At 37.0% G+C, this 22,667-nt stretch overlaps 1 protein-coding gene across 3 annotated transcripts in view; it reads right to left on the reverse strand.

The window, feature by feature from the left end:
- The window catches only part of Slk (STE20 like kinase), a 73,366-nt gene extending 50,705 nt beyond the window's left edge, over window positions 1-22,661 (reverse strand). For all 3 annotated transcript variants that reach the window (XM_010626473.3, XM_010626471.3, XM_010626470.3), the window contains exon 1: window positions 22,393-22,661. In XM_010626473.3, the coding sequence (XP_010624775.1) occupies window positions 22,393-22,542 (150 nt within the window). In that variant the 5' untranslated portion in view covers window positions 22,543-22,661. The remainder of the gene's footprint in view (window positions 1-22,392) is intronic.
- Window positions 22,662-22,667: the final 6 nt, after the last annotated feature.

Consider the following 22,667-nt stretch of genomic DNA (forward strand, 5'->3'; position numbering starts at 1 on the left):
TTTTTTTTTTTTTTTGTGGTACCGGGGATCGAACTCGGGTCCTTGCACTTGCGAGGCAGGCCACCAAACTGCTTAGCTAAATCCCCGGCCCCCTTATTATTCTTGTTTATTTTCTTTCTACAGTTCTACAGTTTCTAAGACAGTATTTTTATAATGAGAAATACTATTTTAATTCTCGGCCTGAAATTAATAGATCAGTGAAGAAAATAGGTATGATTTCAGTCCCTCACAGGTGTTAGAGATGTTAATCGAAAAAGGAGGCAAAAATCATATAGAGTAAATATAAGAGGAATCTTTAAAAATGGTGACTAAAAAGAGATAAATCCAATCATTTCAATAGCCATTGGGAGTTACGGCTGTATCTAAATGTCCTCACAAAGCCTCATGCAGTCATAGCGGGGCTTTTCAGAGGTGGGTGGAATTAGTGTGTGTGATGCTGGGATTGAGGATGCAATGTTAGGATAAGGGGTGTGAGTGCTACCCATTCTAAGGGTAGGGAGCCTGGATAAGATACAAAGTATAGAAAGAAGCATGCCACTGGTCATTGGTTTGCTTTTACTGTCTTCTCTCTGCCATAAACTGTTTCTCTGTTGTGATGCCCCCTGCCACATATCCTGCCCCGGAGCCAGTCAACTATGAACTGAATCTTCTCTAACTGTAAGCCAAATAAACCTTTCTTCCTTTTACTTGGGGTGTTGGGTATTTGTCTCAGCAAAGAGAAAAAGTTAACTAAGGCAGAATTTGGTACCAGAAAAATAGAGTTGTTACTATGACTGTACCTGACCATGTGGTCAGGAGCCTTTGGAACTGGCTTGTGGGAAGAGTTAGGAAAGGTTCAGAGATGCTGGCTGAAAAGGCAGCCCTGGAATGTATGCCTGCAGCTGTACTTGATGGGAGATTCTGGTCAGAACTCAGAAAACCAGAATGCTGACAGAAATGCTGCTGCGGGTAAAGACCAGGCTCAGGAGATTTCTTCTGGGAAGGAGTGCACTGGCTGTTGGGACTCCAGACGATGTGTGTTATGCCTTGGCAGAAAGTCTGCACGTTGCTCATGTCCAGAGACTTTGCTTGAGACTGAGATTAAGGGCAGGGAGTGAACTAATGAATGTGGCATTAGAAATTTCAAAGCAGTCTAATTTAGTCCATGGTATGGCTACTATTGGAGGCTTTTAGCCAGATTTACATTGACAATAAAGAGCAAAGAGGACAGAAGAATGATTTAAAACGCTTTGAGTTGGCCAGAAAGGAAACTCCAGTAGAGGTAAAGCCTACAAAGATGGGACAGGGTCACCAAGAGTCACCTAAAAGACCAGCAAGAAAAAGGCAAGTATCCCAAAAGAACAATAGAAACGATGGCCTGAGGGCATCACAAGAACCAGCAGGACTCCACCCTTTGCAGCCTCAAAAAGGCAAAAGTGAAAGACTTTGCTTTGAGAAGAGAGCCCAGAGCACCATATTCCAGAATGGTGGTGGCTTAGGGAATTTACTCCTTGGTATTTGATTCATAGGCACTCAACTCCTACAGCAACGAGATCAAGAAGATTAGCTATGCTCCAGCTAGAGGCAGACCTTAGCATCATCCATGTGATGCTAGTTCTAGATGTATGCAGAATGCAAGAGCTGTGGGATCAGGAAAGCTTCTACCCAGATTTCAGAAGAAGGCCTGGGAGGCCAGGCAGTGTGCCCCTGAAAGGGCAGTGTGTGAAGCTGAAGTGCAATGGAGATTCCAGAAGTTTGAAGAAGCCAGGACAGTGAATCATCTAAAGAAAACACTAGGACGGAGCAGAGCCAACCCAGGAGAGAAGCCATGGGAGCAACAACCACCCACAGTGTCACAGGAGTGGAGCCAACCAAACCCTTTGAATCTTGCCACAAACTGCCTTTAAGGCTGGACATGGAACTACAGAAACTGTTTGCCCTGCTAGATTTCAGACTTGCTTTATCCCATTCCTTTATATTCCCCTATTTGTATCTTTTGGAATAGTAATGTTTATCTTGTGCCATTGTATGTTGGAAGTGTTTGACTTTCTTTTTGTTCATACAGGGGCTCACAGCTAACAGTGTGCCTTAAATCTCACAGGAGACTCTGAACTTCGACTTTTCAGCAATGGTAAAACTGTTAGGACTTTGGCAACTGTCAGAGATCGACTAAATGCCTTTTGCAAAAAGAAATATGCATGAGTCTTTGGGGGGCCAGAGGCAGAATGTTATGACATGTATCTAGATGTCCGCCAAAGCCTCATGCTTTTCGGAGGTGGCTGGATCCAGGGTGTGTGATGTGGGATTAAGGATGCAGTGCTAGGATTAAGGGTGGGTAGCCTGAATAAGATCTAAGGGACAGAAGGAGGCTTGTCTCTGGTCGCTTGCTGACCTTTGTTATCTTCTCCCTGCCATGAAGTGTTTCTCCTCTGTGCTGCCCCTCTGCCATGCTACCCTGGCTCTGGAGACAGCCAACTATGAACTGAAACCTCTATAAACTGTAAGCCAAATAAACTTTTCCCCCTTTAACTTTGCATAATGTGTATTTTGTCTCAGAAATGAGAAAAAATAACTAAGACAATTGGGACTGATTCCATTAATTTGGATGATTTGATCTCAAGAATAAGAATTAAAGGATATTCTTTCCCCTAGCAAGATAAGATGTAAGAACCTAACTATCCAGTATAAGGACATTAAATTATAATAAAATATAAAAAACAAACAAAAAATGACAATTAACATCTGTTACATGCAAGGCATTGCTCAGAGCTAAGGAAAATAAAAAGACAACATAACATCTCAGTGAAATCAATTCTAGGAGAGAAATGCAATATAAAAATCGATTAAAAGGGCCGGGGATTTAGCTCAGTAGTTCCGCCAACTGCCTCGAAAGTGCGAGGTCCCAAGTTTGATCCCTGGTACCAAAACAAATAAACAAACAAAAACAAAACAAAAAATCTATTAAGGCACAGTGAAGAGTTGATCTCCTAAAATAAATTAATTCTTCCAACAAATACTAAGTGCTTTCTATATGTCAGGTACTGTTCAAGATAATGACAAAATGTCCCTGTCCTCGTGGCACTTGTAATGATTAACAGGCAAACAAATAAAAGGTATAATATACAGTTATTAGCACCAGAAGGAAAAATAGGGTAACAAGAAAGATGAAGACATGGGGAGAAAGAGGAGTACACAGGGAAGAAGTTCCCATGTAAGTAAAGAAGTTAGGCCAAACAGAAGTAATATTTAAACATTTCAGCATCAATAAAGTTCAATGATTATTTTAATGCTGTTTGAGATATGTAAGCTGAAATTTTTAATATTTTTCAAAAAAAGGGGGGTTAAAAAATTGTCAAATTATTTCAAGAATAAAGTCCTATCTTCTTCTCCTTGCAGCCTCTCTCTACTGTCCCCTACTGTGAAACTGAAAGGAGGTGGTGAAGAAGGCAGAAATGATCAGTCTCAGAACAGCATCAGGACCCTTAGGCAAGAAGGATGTATTTGGAGCTGAGAGACAATAATTAATATTATCTTTCTCAAACCCATGAGGAGTGCAAATGAGAGAACCAAGGCACAGATCAGTACTAAGCATTTGTTTTGTTTTGTTTTTGTTTTTCCGGTACTGATTGAACTCAGGACTTGAGCTTGCCAGGAAGGCATGGAGCCACTGAGCTAAATCCCCAGCCCCAGTACTAAGCATTTGGATAATAAAGTTCCAAAGAACTGTTAAGTGACCAGAGGGATAACAGCACTGAAGGAAGCATGCATTTTAAGACTGCTGATACTGTTTTATCTGCTTTAAATCATATGCTGCTTCTAGTGGTCTTTTTCAGAGTTCTGATAAGATTTTGGTGGGAACAAGCATCAATATGAAGTAATAAAATTATTCATCATCAGTTAGCAAAGAAATACTGCTATTTGGGGCAGTTACGTTGCTACAAACCCGGAATTAGCCAATACTAAGCATTTAGATAAATATATGCATATATACGTGGATTGGAGTGGGGTATATACACATAACCTTCACATGGATTACAATCTTAAATATGAACATCAATCCACCCCAGCAGATTCTACTGTATTTTACAAAAGAGTAGAAATTCAGGCGTGATCATGACTTGGCTAAGGCCACCCCAATAACAGACGCCAAGGTTGGCATGCAAACCTTGTCCCATCTGGCCCCAGAGGCAGATACTCTTGCACTACATTACACATACTCTCCTCTGCTGTCCCCAGTTTCTGGTTATCCCTGTATGTGAGTTGTAACAAAAAGGCGAGAGACTTAATTAGCTTGCTCAATTTTAGCTGGGAACGTGCTACTTGGAGGATGCTATGCTTTCAATGCCCCTTCCAAATTGCAAGCTCAAATTTAAATGCAGTGTAAGAGTATCAGCAGGTGGAATCTTTAAGAGATTATTAGGCCAACAGGGCTCCCCACTCCTGGGTGGAACTGGTCCCTGTTACACACCTCCATAGGAACTTTCAGCCATGGGACAACCAGCAAGTAGGCGCTTGCCAGCACCTTCATCTTAACTTCTAAGGCTTCAAAATTGTGAGGGAATAAGCTGCTATTCTTCATAAATTATTAATCACCCAGTCTACATGAGCACAAAATGGACTTATACAGGGGTCTCTTACTTTTCACATTCTACACAGACACAAGAATACTGGCACTGCCAAGTATGGAGATCAGGAAATTTGCAAATACAGAATTTGTGAAAAATGAGGATCACCTGTATATACTCTTTCCATAATTTCTGCAAAAGTTTATAGAGAACTTCTTCTAAAAAGAATTTTTATGTCATTTCCTGAATTTTGCAAAAAACATAAATATACATACTCTATATTCTTTTTAAATTCCAAAACACTTTATTTATAATGTTCTGGTTGTTTAATCAAAACGTAAGCTGCTCATCAAGATAAATCAGTAACAAAATGATGTCGGTAGTAATTTAACTTTGGCTAAATATGCAGTTTCCAAAATATTTTACCAATTCTCAGATCAGTTTTCCCACTTATTTTAAGGACTTGCCAACTTTGAGCCATGAGTATACCAAGAGAAACAGAACTGAATCATAAACTAGAAATTTTATAAAGATTGCATAGTTGAAAAAGATGGAGTCTTGGAAACACAAAAAATAATTTTTAAAAATATATTTAAAAACAAAAGATATACTACTTCTGGAAATTAATTCAAGAAAAAAAAAGATTAACTGTTGAAAAAAATCAATCCCATTTACAACAGCACCAAAAACAGGTATATACTTCTGGATTAATCAAGGAGGTAAGAGGTGTATAATAAAAACTACAAAGCATTGCTGAAAGAAGATATTTAAATAAATAGAAACATATCTCACATTCACGGATTAGAGACTTAACGTTGTTAAAATGTCAATACCCTCCAAAGAAATCTACAGATTACATGCAAACCCTATGACATTTTTGCAGAAACCAAAAAAATATTCTAAGACTTATGGAATTTCAAGGGATCTAAATAGCCAAACAATCTTGAAAAAGAACAAGGACTCACACATCATAATTTCAAAATATAACACAAAGTTACACTAATAAAATAGTGTAGTACTGGCATAGAGACAGATGTCTAGATCCATGGCCTAGAACACAGAGCCCAGAAGGAAACCCAGGCATACACGGCTATAGGATTTCTGACAAAGTTGTCAGGACCATTCAGTGGGGAAAACATAGTCTTCTCAACAAGTCACACTGGGAAAACATAAAACTCTAGCAAAAGAATGAAGTCAGAGGAGCTCTTATCTACTCTCACATACAAAACCTAATCCAAAATAGATCTAAACAGAAGACCTGGAACTATGAAACTCTAGGGCATATGGAAAAAAAATCATCAGATTGGGAAAGTTTCTTGGATGTTGCACCAATGTTCAACAAAAGAAGAAACAGACAATGTAGATTTTGTGAATATTTTAAAACTTTATTCATCAAGACAATATAACAGTATAAAAAAGTAACCTACAGCATGAGAAAATATTTGTAAATCAATAAATCTAATAAGGATGATTAGTTAGAATATACTGCAGAGAGAACTACTCAAACTCATTAATAACAAGGCCAAACAACCCAATTCAAAATGGGCAGAAGACATGAACAGGTATCTCTATAAAGGAGATAAAGCACATGCAAAGATGCTAACCATCACTAATCATTATAAAAGCATGAGCCAAAAATACAGTAAGATACCATGTTACATTCATTAGGATGGCAACTATTAAAAAATAAAAAAATAACAAGTGCTGACAAGACTGAAGGAACTGGAACCCCTGTGCAGCTGTTGGGAATGTAAAACAGTATGGCAGTTCCTCAAAAAATTAAAAATAGATTAATATTTAATCAAATAATTTCATTTATTACATACTATAAAGAACTGGAAGCAGAGACTCAAAGAACTGTATGCATACATGTTCACAGCAATGTTATTCACATCAGCTAAAATGGGGGAATAATCCAAGTGTCATCAATAGATGAAAAGATGCAAAATGTGATGCATATATAAGATGGAATATTACTCAGCCTTAAAATATAAAGAAATTATGATATATGCAACAACATGTATGAAATTTAAGGATATTATGCTAAATGAAGCAAGCCAGTCACAAAATAAATACTACATGATTCTCCCTACATGAGGTAGGATAATCAAAATGACAGAGTCAAAAAGTAAAATGGTGGTTGCCAAGGGCCAGAGGGAGGGAAGAATAGGGAATTATTATTTAACAGAGAGTTTCAGTTTTCAAGATAAAAAGTTACAGATGGATAGTGGTGATGGTTGCACAACATTATGCTTGTATTTAATAGCACTAAACTGTACATTTAAAAATAGTTAAGATCATAAATGTTCTGGGTTCAATCTCCAATACTGCAAAAAAAAAAAAAAGAAAAAAGAAAGAGAAAAGGTAAATGTTACATATGTTTTAGTACAATAAAAATACTTGAGAAAAAAACTCAAAAAAGTAAATAAATTTGTACCTTTTCAATTTTACAATAAACAATAAGTAATCTTTTATTTTGTCCTAATAATTATTTTTCTAGGAATTGACCTTAAAATAATAAACATTATAGAAATTACTACATGCAAATGGACATTTCATTATGATGAAGACAACTGCAAAATAAGAATAGTCCATAGGAACACAGCCCTGGGACTACAGCATATCTACACAGGAAAAATGGAATTGAATTTCTATTTTACACTAACAAAATCAACACCAATTTAATCTACTGTAGAAGGCAACACTATAAAACTAAGAATACATGATATCTCCGTTCCTTTGGGAAAGGAAAAATTTCAAGACAAAAAGCATTAATCATGTGGAAAAAAAGTTAATAAATGGACTATATTAAAATGTCCACTACCAAAAAGAACACTGTAAAGAGTGAAAGAACAAAGCAAGAGAAAATGTATGAATTAAATAATTAACAAAGGATTAGTATCTAGAGTATATAAAGACTTCCATAAATCAGTGAGGTAAAGAGAACTCAAAAAAAATTTAACCAATACTCAAGAGGAAATCTAAGTGGCCAATAAACATATGAAAAGGAGCTCAATCTCATTAGTACTATCAGGGAAGATATTATTTCACATCCATCAGAGCACAAATAGGAAAAAGGCACCAGCAAATCTAAAGGTTCTATCAAGATGATTTAAAGATCCAAATTAGATATGATGTATTAGCTTCTTGACCATTCTTTATGAAATGTTGGCAGGATACCCTAAAATAAACTACTATATATACTACTACTTTGTCATCAAATTCAAGTGGGCCATACCACAGACTTTTAAAATTTTAAGTGACTACAAATTTCATGCTATACCATTTATCAATTGGAAATAAAACATGTGCTTTACAAGTAAAAATACAACAAGGTTATTTTGATTGCATGTATTTTTTAAAAATTGAGATACTACAAAGACAACATGCAAAGAAAGAAGAAAGGGAGAAAGGGAGGGAGGGAGAGAGCAAGGACTGATTCAAACACTTTTCCTTGAAAGTGCTCATATTAATGAGTATCTCAGCACTAATTTATAGAAACAAGTATGAGCTGATAAACTGGTAAACTGGAAAAAAAAAGGGGGGCCCTCTTATATAAGAAACAACTAAATATTCTGTTTTTATTCTCCGTATGTTCATTTGGTGATTATTACAGATTTAGAAAAAAAAAGAAAGCTAATAAGAAACAGTGATGTAAAGCAGTTATTCCTGGTTTTGACATTTTTCTTCTCATAACCTTGAGATGAAATTATCTATTTAAAAACTTCTAAAAATGACCACATTTTAGGAAAAAGACTATTCACTAGAATTCAGACTAGTATTTTCCTTTAAAATTTGTTTTAAATTCTAAAACAATTCTTTTAGTATATAAAAGAGACAGATTTTTATGGTGAAGAAATTTTATACAGTAATTATAACAGCATCTTATATTCAAGCAACAGGGTAGCTGGCATAATGACTCTCCTATGACAAAGTAAGAATTTTGTTACTAAATTAAGAAAGACCTGGGTAAACTTAACCATAGCTCTACAAAGAAAAAAATGGAAATATAGTAACATGTCACTTATGTAGAATTGTATGTCAACACAAAAAAGTAACTCTCTAATTCAAAACAGAGAACTAAGGAAGATAGTTTAGTTTAAAAGTGGAAACTTTTGCTAAAAAAAAGTTTAAGATTAAAATTCTGCCAGAAAATACATTATAAAATAATTCATTAAATTCACTATCATTCCCAATGTCAAATTACTTAAAATTGTTTAGGAAGGATTCATCAATATAATTAGACAAGGGAAAGAACCAAGGAATATAGATAATTGAAAGAAAAAATAACATTAAGACAGAAGAGGAAACAAATGAATGGGTAAATGTATGGTTAAATGTATAATAAAGCAAATATAGTAAAATATGATCTACTGTAGAATCTGGGTAGTGAAAATGTGTACACTTATTTTCACTGCACAATTCTTTCAACATTTATATCGAATTGAAAAAGTTCACAGTGAATGTTAGCAGGAAAAAAAAAAAAAAAAACCAAGATAATTCACCAAGGCAAGTGCAAGGTCCGGAGTTCAATTCCCAGTTACCCCCCCCAAAAAAAAAATTACAATCAAGCATGGTGGCACATAGCTGTAATCCCAGCACTCAGGAGGCTGAGGCAGGAGGATCACTGAGTTTATGGTCAGCCAGGGCTATATAGTAAGTTCAAGGCCAGCCTGGGCTACATAGAAGACTCTGTCTCAAAATTAAAAACCAAAAATAAAAAATAGAGAAATAACAATTATTAATAGCTTTCCTACATTCAAATAATAATTGTAAAACATAATGGGAAATATTTCTCCCATGCAAAATAGCAACTCAAAGGATAAAATATCAAAGCAACTTTTAATTAGAAGGATTTAGAAAACTATTAAAACTTTAAGAGATAATAGTTCTTACTGAGGTTTTTGGATTAGGCAAAAGTATTCTTATTCAATTTGTCACAAAATGTGAAAATTCTGTTTTGTAATTTTTACATAACCTCTATGAATCAAAAAAGTTATGGAATAAAAAGCACTCTACACTGTAGATAAAGGACTCGTCCTATAAATCACTAAGGAAACCAATTTTAAGTGGCCAAAAGAGTACAGATGAACCCCACAAACACTGCACTCCCGAGACACCTGGCATTATCGGGGGGCACTAAGCCCAATTTCTTCTGTCCTGCAGGAGACTTGCCCATTCTGCTACATGTAGTAGTCATCTGATCTTTTTCCTTTTTCACTCTATATGGTACTATTTTATGAATACAATTTAACTTTTATTGTTTATATATTAAGAATACTACTCACTACTATTCTTGTACATTTATTGTGATGCACATCTGTGTTCACTTCTATTGGACCTTGCACTTGCCTTGTATATCCAACCTGGGAACAGGCTTTTCTAGATCACAGGATTGGTACATTTTCCATGTGAGAAGATACTGCCAGTCTTTCAAAGTGGTTTTACCAGCTTTCTCACCCAACAATACAGGAGTGGGTTTTTTTCTATTTTCTGTTGCAATACCACCAGGTAATACATAAGCACAGCAGGCATCTGGTTCATAGTTTTGCAGGCAAGAATGTCCAAGAGCATGCTGCAAGCATTTGCACAACTTCTGGGAAGGTCCATCTTATCTCATAACATGGTGAGGGACATCACATGCAAGAATCAAGCAAGTGTGCCCGACAGCGTTTGCTTTAGAACAAATACACTCTTTCAATGACTCAATCTGTGAATGGACTGATTCACTCAGGAAAACAGCACTTTCACGACCTAACCACTTCCCCACATTCCCACCTCCACATACCATTAATGTGAATTTGGGGATTAAGTTTCCAACACATGAAATATTTTTATTATTTTTTTAACATTACATCTTTGAAATGCATGATTCCATTCATCATGGGGAATTTGTAGATGTACCTAACACATCTTAATTTTTTTTTTTGGTCCCCTTCCCATGTCATCCCTCTCTGCTCCAACTCTTGATCTCCTTCCTATTTGAAAAGGCTATATTTCATTTTTTTCTTCAATTCTCTGCTTTTGTTGTTTTGTTTTGGTACCAGGGATAGAATTCAGGACCTTGTGCTTGCGAGGCAGGTGGCAGCACCACTGAGCTAAATCTCCAGCCCTCAATTCTCTTTTATTATCCTTTCTCCCTTTTTTCTTTCCCTCCATCTCCTGTTCTTCTTCTCACTTGAGAAAGATCTATCTCGCCCTACTTCCTATCAGCTACCCTTTATTTTGCTCTTTATATTTTGGGTTGCTCATATAAAAGAAACCATGTGACATTTAAATTGTGAGTCTGATTTACTTCACTTAACATTATGGTCTCAAGGTGCGTGCATTTACCCCCAAATGCCTCAAGTTTATCTTTCTTTATGGCACAGTAGTACTCTATTGTGTACAATTAATTACTGTACCAATTGTCTTTATCCATTCCTCTGTTGATGGATTTATAGGCAGCTCCCAAGATTTAGCTATTGTGAGTGGTGCTCCTCTAAACGGGGCTGCACGTAGCACTGTAACATGATGACTTTAATTCTTTCAGGAAGATTCCTAGAAGAGGAATAGCTGGGTCAAATGGAATTTCTATTTTTAGTTTTCTGAAGAATCTCCATACTGATCTCCAAAGCCTCACCAGCATTTGTGATTACTGAGGACTCTTGTATTTATCACTCATCTGTACTTCTTCTGAGAAGTGGCTATTCATCTTGCTTGCCCATTTTGTGACTGGGTCTTTGTGGGAGGTACTTTTAAAAAATTCTTTATATGCTTGAATTTGGTCCTCTGTCTAAAGAATAACTGGCAAAAATTTGTCCCTATTCTGTAGGTTGTCTCCTCACTCTGTTGGTCGTTTCCTCTGATGTGCAGAAGCGTTTTAATTGGATATGATCCCATCTGTTGATTCTCGGCATTATTTCTTATGCTACTGGGGTTCTGTTTAGGAAGTCCTGCCCTATGCCTACTTCTTCAAGAGTGTTAACCTATCCTATCTTCCAGCAGATTGTGTCATCTCAACAGTTAAAGAGTTCTGGTCCATTCTTATTTTAGTTTAGTACATGGTGAGATACATGGGTCTAGACTCAATCTTCTGCAGGCAACACATGAAATTTGGGAAACACATTTGAACCGTAGCTCTGAGTTTTCCCAGCAGCCCTCTATCCTGACAATTGTTATTAATACTGTACTTAATGCTTTCACTGGCCAGTCTACTGAGTACAAGTGGTTCTGTCTACATTTCCTGATGACTAGCGAAGCTGAGGGCCTCTTTACGTGTTTATTTGATATTGGGATACTCTTTGTGAAATTCTTTATTGTCACTTGCCCATATTAAAAAATAGCTTTGGGCCAGGGATTTAGCTCAGTGGTTCCACTGCCTGCCGTGCAAGCTCAAGGTCCTGAGTTCGATCCCTGGTGCCAAAAAAAAAAAAAAAAGCAGCTTTATTAAAGTGTAATTTATATACCACAAAATTTACCCATTCTAAGTGTTTGATTTCACACTTTAGTAAATGTATGTAGTTTTACAACCATAACCACAACCAAGCTTACAACCCTCCATCATCCCAAGCTCCTCTGTGTACATTCTACAGTCAGTTCCCGTTCCCACACACAGCTCAAGACAGCCACACAAGCCCAAAACTGTCTCTATAATTCTGCCGTTTTTAGATATTTCTTACAAAAGAAAGCATACCATAAATAGTAAGAGCTTGTGTGTGGAGCTTGTTTCTCTTAGCAAAGGGTTTCTAATCTTGGCACCATGGACATTTTGGATGAACTACCCCCCCACTATGTACATTTACATCAAATCCAAAAACACATCAACAGGAATCTGAATAAAAAGTAACAGCAGTTTTTACTATATAGTGACAGTGAAAAAATAAAGGAGGCAGAGTGGGGAAATACTGAGTAAGAGAAATTAACAGTCTCAGTTTTGGGTTCGGTAGGTAAGGCAGCAGGAGGTGCTAAAAATGACCTCTTAGTCTCTTGCCTATGCAACTAGTAAATGGGGATAGCAATTCCTGAATGGGAACAAAGGAACAAATGGCAAGCTGAAAGCACGAGTTGAATTAGTTCATGTTCTAGACTTGTTGAAGGTATGCATGACATTCAAGTGGAAATTTCTTATAGCTGAATTATGGATCTGGAGTTCAAAAAGGATAGATCTAGAATTCAAAAAAGAGGTCTCAGGGGAGAGAGGTACATTCCATTTAGATAAAAACTGAGGCCAACAGAGAAGATGAATTCCCACAAGAAAAGGAGATAAGGGCCCCCAGCCCTGTAGAATCCCAACACTTAAAAGTCAGAAAGAGGACACAACCTCGACTTACTACAATTGTCTTACATGTTTTACATGTTCTTTGGCCTGTCTGGTTTTCAATCTGTATGTATGACAATTTATAAGGTCTTACAAGATAAGTAAATGAATCTAATGCTGGAAAATTAAAAGGGAATGGAGGGAACGGCTTAAAAGGGAATCAAAATGTGTTATGTACATGTACCAATCCCCTACACCGAATGTAATCATTACATGCTGCAAATAAGCACTGATAAAAGTCAAAAAGCAAGCAAGAAAGAAAGAAAGAAAAAAGAAAGAAAGGCAGGCAAAGGACATGCTAGCAAAGAAGTCGGAGAGACAGACACAGAAATATGAGGAAAATCAAGAGTATAGTGACCTAACAGAGCACGGTGATAATCCCAGCTACTAAGCAGTATGAGGCAGATGGACTGCAAATTCAAAGAAAACTACCACAACTTCACCCTGTTTCAAAAAATAAAAAGGGCTGAACCAGGGATTTAGCTCAGTGGTGCTACCACCTGCCTCCCAAGAACAAGGTCCTGAGTTCAATCCCTGGGACCAAATAAATAAATAAATAAATAGGGCCATAGAGATGTAGCTCAGTATCAAGGCCCTAGATTCAGTCCCCAGTACTGCCAAAAATAAATAAATAAGGCGGGGGGCAGAAGGGAAGGACTGATGGAGGGAAGGGAAGAGAATGGAGTAGAACCAATGGAATAGAACTGAAGGAATGAGAACATACTAGACACTACTGAAGAAGAAATCTTACTTAACAGAGATTACTAAAAAATGTTTTCCCAATTAAGACAACAGGATAGACTGATGAAGAGAAAAAAGACTGCAGAAACAATGTATGATAAGACACTGCAGAGCAATTAGGGTACCCTCCCGCCACACCCCAGTGAATGGTTCTTATAGCTGAAAATGTGTACACATATGGGAAAAAATGAAATTAGACCCCTACTTCACACGATACACAAAAACCTATTCTCAGTGAATTACTCTTCTAACTACTTAAAGCAAAAAAATCATAAAGTTTTAGAAGATAAAATGGAGGATTATCTTCATGTTCTTAGGTTAGGAAAGAATGCCTTAAACATAATATAGAGCATTTGCTATAAAGGAAAAATCTGACATTAGGCTACATTAAAATCAATAATTCAGGAACGGGGATTTAGCTCAGCGGTTTGGTGGCCTGCTTTGCAAGCGCAAGGACCCGAGTTCAATCCCTGGTACCAAAAATTAAAATTAAAATTAAAAAATAAAAATAAAATAAAATCAATAATTCTGTTAAGCCGAGTGTGGTAACACAGGCCTGTATTCCCAGCACTGAGGAGGCTGAGGCAGGAGATCAATGTGAGTTGAGGTCATCATGGGCCACACAGTGAGTTCAAGGCCAATCTGAACTACACAGAGAGACCCTGACTCAAAATAAATCAAAAAAATAATTGTTAATAAAAATATACTATAATGAGAAGGGAAAAAGTCACAGAATGAACTTATATTTGCAATAAGCATAACCAGCAAATGGTTAAAATTCAAAATACATATGTATTTGTATTTTTAAGATATATATATATATGTTGTATACATCTACACTCTACAAATAAGAAAAAGATAAATGCCCCCAACTATATAAAACAAATATTAAGTAACATGAAAAACCAAATAAGCACTAATACAATTGTAGTGGGGGATTTAAATACCCCACTATCACAAATTGACAGATCTACTAGGCAGAAAATCAACAATGAAATAATAGAACTGAACCAAGCTTTGGAACACATGGACTTAATAGATGTTTATAGAGTATTCCACCCCCAAAAACCAGAATATACATTCTTTTCGGCTGCACATGGATCATTCTCCAAAATAGACCACATATTGGCTCACAAAACAGGTCTAAATAAATGCAAAAAAATTGAAGTCATCCCCTGTTTATTATCAGATCATAGTGCAATCAAACTAGACATCAATAGCACAAGAAACTATAGAAACTTCACAAGCACATGGAAACTGAACAACACTCTCCTAAACAATCAATGGATTACAGAGGAAATTAAAGAAGAAATTAGACAGTTTTTACAAATAAATGAGAATGCCAATACAACATACAGGAATCTTTGGGACACAATGAAAGCAGTTCTACGTGGAAAATTCATAACATTGAATGCCCACACTAGGAAAACAGAGCGGGCTCAAATAAACAACTTAACGATGAAACTTAGACTCCTAGAAAAACAAGAGCAAGAAAAACCCAAAGCTCGAACAAGAGAGGAAATTATAAAGATCCGAGCAGAAATCAATGCAATTGAAATTAAGAAAACGATACAAAAAATAAATGAAACAAAGAGCTGGTTTTTTGAAAGAATAAATAAAATTGACAAACCCTTAGCTAATCTTATCAAAAAAAGGAAAGAAAAGGCTCAGATCCATGCAATTAGGAATGAAAAAGGCGAAGTCACAACAGATCCGAAAGAAATCCAGAGGATCATGAACACCTACTTTGAGAACCTGTACTCTAATAAAATGGAAAACACAGAAGAAATGGACAGATTTCTAGATACTTATGAATTACCAAAGTTGAACGAAGAAGATAAAAACATTTTAAACACCCCAATCACAATCAGTGAAATTGAAAATGTAATTAAAAACTTACCAACAAAGAAAAGCCCAGGCCCTGATGGATTCACTGCTGAATTTTACAAGACATTTAGAGAAGAACTACTACCATTACTCTTCAAACTTTTCAATGAAATTGAAAGAGAAGCTATACTTCCAAATTCATTCCTGGAAGCAAGTATCACTCTGATTCCCAAACCAGAGAAAGATACAACCAAAAAGGAGAACTACAGACCAATCTCCTTAATGAATATAGATGCAAAAATCCTTAATAAGATACTAGCAAACAGAATACAGAGGATTATTAAGAAGATCATCCATCATGACCAAGTCGGATTTATTCCAGAGATGCAAGGGTGGTTCAACATACGAAAGTCAGTGAATGTAATACATTATATTAACAAAGTCAAGGACAAAAACCATATGATCCTCTCAATAGATGCAGAAAAAGCATTTGATAAAATTCAACACCCATTCATGATAAAAACCCTGCAAAAAATTGGAATAGATGGTCTATACCTCAATTTAATAAAGGCTATTTATGAAAAACCATCAGCCAACATCATATTGAATGGCCAAAAACTGAAAACCTTCATGTTAAAATCAGGAACAAGACAAGGATGCCCACTATCGCCACTTCTCTTCAATATAGTTCTGGAAACATTAGCCACAGCAATTAGACAAGAGAAAGAAATTAAAGCAATAAAGATAGGAAAGGAAGAAGTTAAACTATCATTATTTGCTGATGATATGATACTCTACATTGAAGATCCAAAAAACTCCACCAAAAAACTTCTAGACTTAATTGACAGATTCAGTAAAGTATCTGGATACAAGGTGAATACCCAAAAATCAATAGCCTTTCTATACACAAATAACAGACAGACAGAAAGAGAAATAAGGGAAAAAATTCCTTTTACAATAGCATCCAAAAAAATGAAGTATCTAGGAATCAATCTAACAAAAGAAACAAAAGATCTCTACACTGAAAACTACAGCACTCTGAAAAAAGAAATCGAAGAGGATATAAAAAAATGGAAAGATATCCCCTGCTCCTGGGTAGGAAGAATCAACATAGTGAAAATGGCCATACTACCGAAACTGCTATATACATTCAATGCAATGCCAATTGAAATTCCAACACTATATTTCACAGAACTAGAAAAAAGAATCCAAAAATTCATTTGGAACCACAAGAGACCTAGAATAGCAAAAGCCATTATAGGCAACAGTCACATGGCACCAGGTGTAACAATTCCCAATTTGAAACTATACTACAAAGCCACTGTGATAAAATCAGCATGGTACTGGCAAAGAAATAGGCCTGAGGATCAATGGAACAGACTGGAAGACACAAAAACAAATGCAGATGTACTCAGCTACCTCATCTTCGACAAAGGAGCTCACCATCCTCAGTGGAGGAAAGATAGCCTCTTTAATAAATGGTGTTGGAAAAACTGGATATCAACCTGTCACAGATTAAAATTAGACCCTTATCTTTCGCCATGCACTAAATTAAAATCCAAATGGATTAAAGATCTAAATATTAAAACAGAAACATTAAACTTGCTGGAAAGTAAGTTAGGCAGAACTCTGGAAGACATTGGTATAGGAAAAGACTTTATGAACAAATCCTCAGTAGCACGGGAACTAGCAGAAAGAATCAACAACTGGGATCTCATCTTACTAAAAAGCTTCTGTACTTCAAAAGAAACCATTAGCAGAACTAAGAGACAATCTACAATGTGGGAAAAAATTTTTACCAGCTGTACCTCAGACAAAGGACTATTATCAAGGATATATAAAGAACTCAAAACAATCAGTCCCCCCAAATATAAAGACCCGATCCAAAAATGGGCATCCGAAATGAACAGACATTTCTCATACAAAGAAGTGAAAGCAGCAAGAAAATATATGAAAAAATGTTCCACATCACTGGTCATTCGAGAGATGCAGATGAAAACAACACTGAGATTCCACCTCACCCCACAAAGAATGGCTGCTATCAAGAAATCACACAATAACAAATGTTGGCGGGGTTGTGGGGAGAAAGGAACCCTCCTCCATTGTTGGTGGGAGTGCAGACTAGTGCAACCACTATGGAAATCAATATGGAGATACCTCAAAGAGCTTGGACTGGAGGTTCCATTTGACCCAGCCATCCCTCTGTTGGGTATCTTTCCAAGAGAACTAAAAGAATCATATCACAGAGAAGTATGTGCACCCATGTTTATAGCGGCACAGTTTGTAATAGCTAAATCTTGGAAACAACCTATTTGCCCATCCGTTGGAAACTGGATAAAGAAGTTGTGGTTTTTCTATAAAATGGAATATTACTCAGCCATAAAGAGCGAGAGAATAGATTCATTCATAGGAAAATGGATACATATTGAAGATATACTCCTAAGTGAAATAAATAAGTCCCACATGTGTAAATACCAAATAGTTTCCCTGGTGTGAATATTCTGCAACAATGCATAAGATTCTAATAAGATTACTGACATTTAGAAATGGGAGGAAAGGAGCTAAAGGTGTAGGGAAGGTGTGATACGTAGGGGAAGAACAAAAAGGGAAAAGAAAAAAATGTGAGAGAATGAAAAGATGAAAATAAAGTGTTTGTAGATGGGGAGGGGAGGAGGGGGTGAAGGGAGGGCAGAGGTAAGGGGAAAAAAATGAGAATCAAGACTTGCCATGTAAAGGTACATGATCCCAACAATGAATGTAACTGTACTGTATCCCTAAATGTACCAATAAACTCAATAAAAAAAAAAAAAAAAGAAAAGAAAAAGACCAGTAGCAAAATTAACAAAAGAATGGAACACAAAAGAAACCCAACTTACCAATAAACATAAAAAGAGAATTACTTATCAGCAATCAAAAGTACCACACACCATTAAGTTGTTAAAAATTTTGACAATATCAAACATTGACAAAAATGCAGAACAAGGACATTTTCACACACTGTATAAAATTAATACAACTACTGGCTCATCTAGTAAAAAAAAAAAAAAAAAAAGAAAAGAAAAAGACCAGTAGCAAAATTAACAAAAGAATGGAACACAAAAGAAACCCAACTTACCAATAAACATACAAAAAGAATTACTTATCAGCAATCAAAAGTACCACACACCATTAAGTTGTTAAAAATTTTGACAATATCAAACATTGACAAGAATGCAGAACAAGGACATTTTCACACACTGTATAAAATTAATACAACTACTGGAGCTCATCTAGTAAAATTAAAGCTACACTGCTCTAAAACCCAGCAACTACACTCCTGGGTTCAGTGTAAATGAAACTCACAAACATGTGCACCAGTATGATGTGAAACAGCCAAACACTGGGAAGAGCCAATGTGTCCTTTAATGATATCATGGTAAACAACTGGTGACATAACCACAAAACAGGATGCTATCCAACGACAAAAATGAACTGACAATACAGTTCTAAGACAGTGATAACAAAGACAGTTTTCCTAATAAACACAATGCTGATTTTGAAAGAGACAACACAACAGAACACACTCAATATAATGTTTAGGGATACATACCTAGATGGCAAACAAGATGCAAATAAATAACGTAAAGATAGGATAGTGATTTCTGATTCAGAAAGGAGGCAGGAGGGAGTCTGGGGTGATGGCAGAATTCCTTGATTCTGATGTTAATACAAATTCACTTTATTATTATCTATATATTTCTGTACTTTTCAAAACAAAGATTAAATATTTCACTACTTTTTAAAAGGCAAATACCTATCAGCTGTGAAAATCACTTCCATTCAGCACACACTCAAGAGCCCAGCTTCAATTTAAGAAAGAAAACACCTTTCTACAAATATTATTCAATACTTAATTTTGTTATTCCTTTTTTTCTGTTAAAAAGTCGAAATCTAAATATAAAAATACTGTGAAGGATATTACATATCTTCATTTATACATCATACAATACAATATTAAAAAGAGAAATGTAAAATCATTAAGGTTTTTCAGGCAAAAAATTAATTTTGTTACAGTTGTATAAAGCTGGACTGGGTGGAAAGAATATAACTGTGATGTAAAGATGATTCAAACTAAATACACACAGTGATTTCCTAGGTACAATTTCACCTTTGTAACAGCTACCAATTTCCATAAGGAAATGATAGCTAGAAACAAGTTTAGAAAGTTTTCTGTTGCTTATTACCATGGGCTTGACAAATATGTAACTCACCCAAGGTCACAGACTACCATTGAGTGAAGGAACTGAGATACACTGACTCCAGAGTGTGTGCTCTTAAAATTATACCATTTATATTCAATAAAACATATTTGCCATTCATTATCACCTATCACCCTTTCACTACAAGATTCCAGATGCCTTGAGAATTTACCTTTGCTTTTCTAGCTAACTCAAGCAATGTTAATAGGTGAAGGGATCTGAACAAACATCTAGGAAAATTTATGATTTCACAGCTAAGAAAATGGAGACCTAAAGGAGTTAAGTGTTTTGTCCAAGATCACAAAGCTGGCTTGTGACAGTCAGCACTGAAACAGTTCTTGACTCCCAGGAGTGCCCTTCCCACTACACTAAAAGCCCTTTCTACCATGCATCTTATATGGCAGGCAAGTTCTTCCTGAAACCATACTCTGCCCTCCACACAAACACTGCTGTTTACTTTGCCACCTAGTACTCAGGTTTCAGAAACGTACTTCTTTCAACAAATATACAGAGAGATGCACATGCTGAGGCAATAGTGACCCCAAATGTACATTATAATTCTAGCCCACCATTCGGCTACAGAACACAAGTATACTGACTATAAAATGTGGCATCTTCTTGATAGCAGCCATTCTTTGTGGGGTGAGGTGGAATCTCAGTGTTGTTTTCATCTGCACCTCTCGAATGACCAGTGATGTGGAACATTTTTTCATATATTTACTTGCTGCTTTTACTTCTTTGTCAGAGAAATGTCTGTTCATTTCAGATGCCCATTTTTGAATTGGGTCCTTATATTTGGGGGGGGGCTGATTGTTTTGAGTTCTTTATATATTCTAGATAATAGTCCTTTGTGTTGGTGGGGTTGTGGGGAGAAAGGAACCCTTCTCCACTGTTGATGGGAGTGCAGACTGGTGCGACCACTACGGAAATCAATATAGAGATACCTCAAAGAGCTGGGACTAGAGGTTCCATTTGACCCAGCCATCCCTCTGCTGGGTATCTTTCCAAAAGAATTAAAAGAATCATATCATAGTGATGTATGCACACCTACAGCAGCACAATTTGTAATAGCTAAAACTTGGAAACAGCCCATTTGCCCATCAGTTGGAAAATGGATAAAGATGTGGTTTTTCTATAAAATGGAATATTAGCCATAAAGAATGAGAAATTAGTCATTCATAGGAAAATGGATACATATTGAGGATATACTCCTAAGTGAAATAAGTCACACGTGTAAATATCGAATAGTTTCTCTGGTGTGAATAAACTATAATAGTACATAAGATCCTAATAAGATAATTGACAATGTGAGATAGGAAGAAAAAGGCTAAAGGTGTAGGGAAAGTGGGAAGGGTAAGGGAAAGGTACTAAGGGAAAGAAGAAAAATTGGAGAAAATGAAAAAATGGAAATAAAATGTTTGTAAATGGGGAGGGGGAGGAGGGGGTGAAGGAACGGCAGGGACAAGGGGAAAAAATGAGAACGAAGACCTGTCTTGTAAAGGTAAGATCCCAATAATGAATGTAACTGTACTGTATACCTAAAATGTACCAATAAACTCAATGAAGAAAAAAAATGTGGCAACTGCTGTGGTGGCCTTGTGAACCATGTGTTTTGAAGGCACGCAGAAAGGAGGGGGTATTTCAGACTGAGTAAAGAATGAGGACTGAGACTGTGACAAGTTGCATTTGAGGCAAAGCAAAGGCAGATGTGTAATGGTGCTCAAAAAGTGGGGGAAATGCTATCATTTCTACCAGTAGATGTCCAAGTAAAAATACTACTAAATATGGGGTCGAAGCCCTAAATTCAAGTCTAGTCTGCGACTCTGGGAACTGAGTAATCTGAGCCTCGTGTCCTCACAGGTGAAATGTGGGTACTGCAACTGGCTTGCCTACCTCCCTGATTTTTATAGGGACCCAGAAATACGAAAATGCTTAAAAATGGCAAAATTCTGTACTCGGTGTAAGTTACTTATGTTTTCACTTCCAGGCAAGCCTGTGGGTCCTTCCTCTCAACTGTGCCTCATAAAAACCTCACCCTTCAGGATGAAAATATCCCAATGACATCATGCATATGCTCCTTAGGGTGTAAACGACTAACATGAAAGCCTTCACGTTAAAACGTCAAATCTCTTTTTACTGAAATAAGTATGTGTACAGTGTACGTATTTTCTTTTAATTTCTCGAGCGCTGCTATTGACTTCTAGTCAATTCTTGTAATTATATTTAGAAACTAGTACCAGATTTTCTTCCAGAAATTCCATTGCCACTTTACAGTACACGGTCAAGCCACCGATTCAAGAAGAGCCTGCAGGTGGCAATCACTTTCCTGGGATCCCAAGAGACTGATTGTGTATTAGCTACGGGCTACCATACACATGCACTAATCCCAAAAGTTAACAGCGTTAGTGCAAGCACGCATGCAGATGCAATTAGGACACAGACATCCACTGATAAGACCGATGCATCCACGATTTTAAGATCCTTGAAGGGCACAATCAGACCCCTTCTCTAAATTACAGAACCCTCCTATCTCTGAAGTTTGGCAGAGTAGGCTGTTAAAACCCTGCCTTCGCAGCTATCGCTCCTCAAACTGTACGGTCCGGGCCTGCAGTCAGCGCCGCCCTCCGGGTGATAAGCTAAATAAAGTTCCAACGCACAATCGCGAAGTGGAGAGCGCGGGAGAGAGCAGGAGAGGCCTCCAGGCCGGGGCAGCGGCCCCAGGCGACGTCCCGTCTTCCCTTACCTTGTACACCTTCCCGAATGCTCCGTCGCCCAGCTCCCCTATGATCTCCCAGAACTCCTCGGGGTTCAGGTCCCTCTTGACGTGCTCGTACTGCTTCTTCTTCTTCTCGCTCCCCAACTTGAAGATCTTACGGAAATTGAAGAAGGACATTTTTCCCTCACACGCGCAGCTCTCAGCGCGCGAGGATCAGCAACGACAATGGAAGGCGAAGTTTCCCGTCACCGCGCTCCCGCGCCAGCGGCGGCCCGGGTCCGGAGAGGCGGGCGGGACCGGTC

This window comes from Fukomys damarensis, unplaced genomic scaffold (genome assembly GCF_012274545.1).
Source record: "Fukomys damarensis isolate Sample0158 unplaced genomic scaffold, DMR_v1.0_HiC HiC_scaffold_8, whole genome shotgun sequence".
NCBI lineage: Eukaryota > Metazoa > Chordata > Mammalia > Rodentia > Bathyergidae > Fukomys > Fukomys damarensis.